At 40.7% G+C, this 6,068-nt stretch overlaps 1 protein-coding gene across 1 annotated transcript in view; it reads right to left on the reverse strand.

The window, feature by feature from the left end:
* Positions 1–5,796: 5,796 nt before the first annotated feature.
* The window catches only part of ZBTB24 (zinc finger and BTB domain containing 24), a 6,371-nt gene continuing 6,099 nt past the window's right edge, over positions 5,797–6,068 (reverse strand). The window contains 1 exon segment of the mRNA XM_010011379.1: positions 5,797–6,068. This exon segment is cut by the window's right edge and continues 22 nt beyond it. Coding sequence (XP_010009681.1) covers positions 5,797–6,068 — 272 coding nt within the window.

The raw sequence follows: 6,068 nt of genomic DNA on the forward strand, positions 1-6,068 counted from the left end.
GGGAGACAAAATGGTTTGGAGAAGGGAACATATTAAAATCCTCTGGTAGAAAAGGCAGTTTTGATTTACCCACAGGAACTGGTGGCATAGACAAGCTGAGGTGTGACAGTAGCAAACCATGATGAGAAGCACATGCAACTGCTGCTACATTTTGTAGGCTGTGACAGAGTGATGCAAAGGAAAGCCCCTTCCTCCTCCTCCTCCTCCTGAGGGCTGGCACAACTGCCCAAGCCTCTGCAGGCTCTGACAAACAGAAGCTAATTTTAGTAGCCAGGCCATATGGCTTCTGCTATAGCCAAAAAAAAGTCTGTAGCACCCGTATGTAAAGTCAAGAAGAGAAGCAGCATATCCAGAGTGAAATATAAAATCAATAATGCTATTTTCCCTCTACATCAGTATTTTTAGCTTGATACAGATTAATACAGCTGAGGCTCATCTTTCCTCCTGTCTCTTTCCTCCTTTTTGTACTACAGAACACAAATATTAAAACCAGAGCAATCCACTGCTTATTATTTTCAAAAAAAGAGATTGATGTCTGCATTTTAGTCAGGTGTTGGAACAGGCTTCCCAGGGAATCAGTGGAATCACCATCCCTGGAAGTCTTCAAAGACTGTGTTGATGAGGCCCTCAGTGACATGGTTGGGGTGGACTTGGCAGTGCTGGGTTAAAGGTTGGATTTGATGATCTTGGAGGTCTTTTCCAACCTAGTTGATTCCATGATTTTGTAAATGTGCTTAAACTTACCACAAATTCTGTTCCTGAAATTTAATTCTGTGCATACATATGACTGGCTTCTCTTACTCCTTTTCCAAAATAGCGTTTAGCTGGTTTGGATTTTTTTAATGATAGCTTCTAGGCATGGAAAGTCTTCCCATCATCATGGGCAAGAAACGGAATTAACTAGAAACATACTGCTGATAGTCAACTAATAATCAACATCAAGGAGAAAAGCAACAATTAGCCAAACAAGAATAATATTACTAGCCAACAAGCTAATAACATTATCAGCTGGACAGGACTGTTTGCTGAACATTTATGATGGACTTTTTTCAAACAAAAAACTAGTAAGCCAAGAGCCACCAATTACTTGCTGTCTGTATCCGTTCTGGGTTTTATTTCTCCCCTTCTTTACACATCGTTTTGTAATTCAGGTACATTAAGATCTATTTAACAGGGTTGTCAATTACCAAAATAACAAATAATAAATCTTGACCTGGATTACTATTATTCATTTCAGCCACTTTCTGTTACCTGTTTATGACAACATGATACTGTTCTGCAAGCTTATTCATAGTAATAAGTATGAATAATTATTCATACTTAGAGGAGCATAAATGTTTTGCTGGTGGTGAGTTAGGCAGGAGTTTGGCAGTACCACTCTGCTTGCCAGTTGCAGCAGGTGTGCTGTGCTGTGCTGCATTCTGTGCATAACAATCACTGCCAAGAAAAATATAGAAAGCACAAGAGCTTGTGCAGTACATTTAAATGACAATATTGAGACCCTTTCAAAGGCCATGCAGCTAATGTTCTTGGAAACAAAGCCCTTTGAAACGTGCACACATGCCCTGACACAAGGCCCGAGAGGTTTGCTTTTGCGTGATTCTCAGAGGGTTTCCTCACTCCAAACCTCTCCACCTGCTATGGCTGCAGCCATTTCAGTTCTTTTCAATCCAAGACACCATCTGAAAGAGACTGAGAAAGAGAACAGCAAAGCATGATGTGCTGAGAACAGCATCCTGCTGTGATGACTAGTGGGAAGGCCACTGCTGCTATGCCACACCAGGCCCTCATGCTGCCACAAGCCCTTTCTGAGACATGCAGGGAAAATTCATCTGTCTGATCACCCAGCAGTTGACGAAAACAACACTGGGGACTTCTAAGGTCTTTCTACTGTCGGGAAACAAGGGACAGATTCAGCTCCAGAAAGAAGGAAGACTTCTATAAGCTCACTCTGCCAGGTGGAAGGCAGAAACAGACATCCCTTTATCAATAAATTCAAAGCAAAGCCAAAGGGATAAGCTGATTTTGAAGATAAGGTACTAACAACTTAAAGTTGCGCAGGTGACTGCTGTAGCAGCCACGAGGCATGGCTGCCTTCAAGGGCAAGGAGGATACAGTGGTTTGAAGGGAAGACCTATGAACGTGTAAGAATCAGTCCCCTTCAGGAAGGGATACAGCTGCAGGTGTTAGAAAAAACTTGCAGGACAGGATAGGAAGCTGCTAACTAAATGTTTAAATATTATTTTAAATATCATCAGACTGGAAGGCCCCACCAGTCTAATCCACACTGCCAGCGGCTCGGCTTCCACACACAGAACAGCAAACTCGAACTTCAGAGTGCCAAGGTCAGGAAATGCTGTTTGCAGCCAAACCCATGAATATTACTGGCAGGTAGAGCAGGTATACACACAATAGCTGAATACACACTTAACACAGTGCCTGCTCTACCTCTCAGAGATTTTTTTTTCCCTTGAGAATCAGCAAAAATCTTCAGAAAAAGCCAGAATTTCATAAACTTGGGTTTAAAAGAATTTTACTCTTTTTTTTTTTTTTTTTCCCCAGAGCTCAGCTACACTGGATAACTTACTAATGGAGTAGAACAACTGCAATCATGCTAATTGATCACAAAATGGATCTTTCTGTAGTCATTTTATTGTCCTGTGTTTATGTCCAAAATCCTAATCTCATTTTAACATAATAAGCAGTGAGATGGATTTGCCAAGATTAGTCTATGTGAAAATGAGATGTTAAGGTGTTTACTAGCTAAGGATTGAAGATATTTAGAGAGCTGCTTTGAAATGTAGTTTTTAAAGGATGCATTTGTTTGCTAAATAGTTCTTAGTGGCAGCTGGACTAAAAACCAAAGCTGAAGGGATTTCCTTTCAAATTCAAAGCTTTAAGGCTTCAGTTGCAGCCTTAACAATGCATACACAGAAAAGGGATTTATTTTCATCTTTAGTGCAAATATACTCCCTAGAAAGGAAAAAAAATGGTGTCAAAAAAGCAACACTCATGTCATGAGAAACCACACGAGCTCCTCAAGCGCAAACCACGATGAGTGCCGACAGCTTCAGCGGTGCAGGGTGCAAGATGAGTCACTGCTGTGCTAGTCACGGAAGCTCATTTCTTCACTAGTAACTTGTAGAAAAGCATAAAAAAATTCCAACCCCCAAACCTTTTTTTTTTAGTCATAGGGGAAGCATTGAGCAGTCACTATGTGCTGGTGGCTCATGCGTAACTGTAGCTTTGTACATAATTCTGCAAAGGTAACTTCATAATGAACAAATCAAAGTTCAAAAATGAGAAAAGTAATTAACAGTTACTTTACTGGTAGTCTTAGAATTTAGCTTGTAACCAGCTTTTAAGCATTTCAGGATTCACAAATACATGGCAGAGAAGGAACTCAGTGCAAGACAGTATTATGGCTGCACACTGCAGTATTTTAGATAAGATGAAACTGCCAGAATATTTATTGTAAGCTTAAAGTTATACAATTATCAGCAAGATTTTCTTAGATGTTGTAACCAGCTTTAGTGTACTTTTTAATGCTCTTACAGCATCAAGATGCCATCAAGCCTCTAAAGTACAACTGCAGAATACACTGGTTCCCTTTGGTGGTGGGAAGTATACGAACTGTATTTCTCCATTTTGAGAGGAAAGAAAAAGTGAAAAGTCTAAATAGGGTTTTGCTGTGGGATGGTTTGGGTTTCTTTTTTTTTCTTCCCCTCTTCATTGATTTATTCTGTCTACCTTTTTCATGATCCATTTATGTAAAAACTGATCTAGTACTTTGAAAAACCAGAGGTGGTTACTCAAACTCCCACAGCGGGCAGTGAGGAGCTGGCTGAGTAGTCTGGACTGGAATGAGGAATGTCATCCAGAATCTGGGCTCTCCAGAGTAAGACAGACATTGACATACTGGACTGAGGGCAGCAGAAGGCCACCGAGGCAAATAAGGAGCTGGAGCACATGATGGAAAAGGCTGAGAGCTGGGTTTGCTCAGGCCCTAGGGGCATGCAATTTTGGAAAGACCTTCCTGCTGTCTTCAACTACCTCATGGGAGGTTGTGGAAAAGACACTTCTTGGAGGCACAGCGGTAGGATGAGAGGCAATGGACATGGACTGGAACATGGGAAATTCCAGTTGAATACAGGAAACATTTTTATCACTGCAAATATGGTCAAACACTGGAACTAGTGGCCTAGAAAGGTTGTGCATCTTATCCCTCAAAGCATTGAAAACTCAACCAGACCACAGCAACATGATCTAGGCACACCTGCTTTGAGGAAGGTGATGGACCAGGTGGCCTCTGGCAGTCCCTTCCACTTTGATTTATTCTATGATTCTATGCACTGGGCTTTTATGCCAGTGACTCTCTGGGCAGTCATATACGCCAAGCGTGTACAAAGACCTTTTGTTTTGCTTTTGAATTCAACTTAATTTTTGCATTTTTCATTTGTTAAAACACAAAATATCAATGTAAATCACAAACAGGACATTTTAAAACTACAGTGACAATCGAGCATGTTCCTTTAAGTACCAGCTGTATTTTAACTGGTTTTTAACACACTAGTACTCTATGTGAGACATGACCAGTAGCCAAACTTGAAAATGCAAAGCACGTACTCTGGCATGGTATTTTATAAAGATGTCAAATCTTTTTTGTTAGCAGCCAGTCAGTAAATGAAAATAATCTGTACACATCTAATTTAGTCAGCAAAAATAGCTGTACAACTTTAACGCAATATGCCCCATTTATGTAGCTCATTATGCTCTGAAGTGATTTAAGTCCCCACAAGAAACAGTTACCAGCTTTAACATATATTAAAAGTAACATTACATTCTGCTCTCAAAAGTACAAAAAATAACACTTTAAATATACACTGGCTCCTAAGCTTACAGAATCCTGTCAGGAAGAGAAATTTACACTTCCAACAGACAATGCCTTCAACATCAAGAGCTCTTCAAAGTGCTTGGCAGAGTGTGAGAGCACTATCCCCACTTACTAGATGATGAAATAAGGCACAGAGGTTAACTACCTTGCCCACAGTCACACAGGGAGTGAGTGATAAAGCTAAGAGAGCAGAATTTGGGCTTTTCAGTTGTGCAGTGTAACCACCACATCTCATTGCCACTATTCAAGTGTAATGGCTTAAGTATTTCTGAGAAGCAAAACTTGTACAGTAGACAGAAAGAGGAGGGGTGATCCTAGGCCAGTCAAAGGCTGCAACAATTCCAACCCAAACCAAACCAATTTGGTAGTCACTAAATCAAAATGCACTTCAGGGAATGATCACATAGAAAATTATACGTTAGCCTGCAAAGAGAAAGCTCATTAAACATAAGACATACGGTGTTAGCCTTGCAGAAAGTACCAATTATCTTAAGCTTAACAGTAGTTCAGGTAATGCTGACTTCGTTAGAGAAGTCTTACTTTCTGATCAGCAGATATCTTAAACACTGTTCTTCTACCAGCTGGGTACGCTTCTCTGGAGGGTCACACAAGAATGTGACTAAGGGGCCACAAAGCTCCTCAGTAGGCATGGATGCATATGAGGCACAAACCCCCACACAGATCACGTGTTTTGTATGGACTAAGTGGCAGAGAAATACCAATCTGTAAAAATAAGTCCCAAATAAATAAGGTTAAAAAAACCATGAAAGTCACCCATCAAAATCACCAAGAAATGCATCTTCAGATAGATTATGCTGTAGAAAAGAAAGTGCAGTATGTGTTATCACTGCTTGGATGAGAAGCAATGCTATCGCCCAGCCCTCCAATGACAAATAAGCATTTCAGAAAGCCTGTCCTTGAACAGGATGCTCATGAGATGACTCATTCACTGACAGAGACTGCTGATGGGATTCAGAAACATGTACACTTTGATTCTGTTCTTCACTGCTTTGATGGGAAGGAACCGTATCTTGGCTAGAGTGAGACTGTTGACGTGAATCCCGAGTCAACTGCACATGCGGAGCTGGATGTGAAGATCCTGCTAAGTGGATATCTTCATTTTGTCCTTGATGAGCATGGAGATGTTCTAGTGCTTCCTTGGAAAGAGTGATGA

The sequence above is a fragment of the Nestor notabilis genome, unplaced genomic scaffold (assembly GCF_000696875.1).
Source record: "Nestor notabilis isolate BGI_N333 unplaced genomic scaffold, ASM69687v1 scaffold12330, whole genome shotgun sequence".
In the NCBI taxonomy this organism is placed as follows: domain Eukaryota; kingdom Metazoa; phylum Chordata; class Aves; order Psittaciformes; family Psittacidae; genus Nestor; species Nestor notabilis.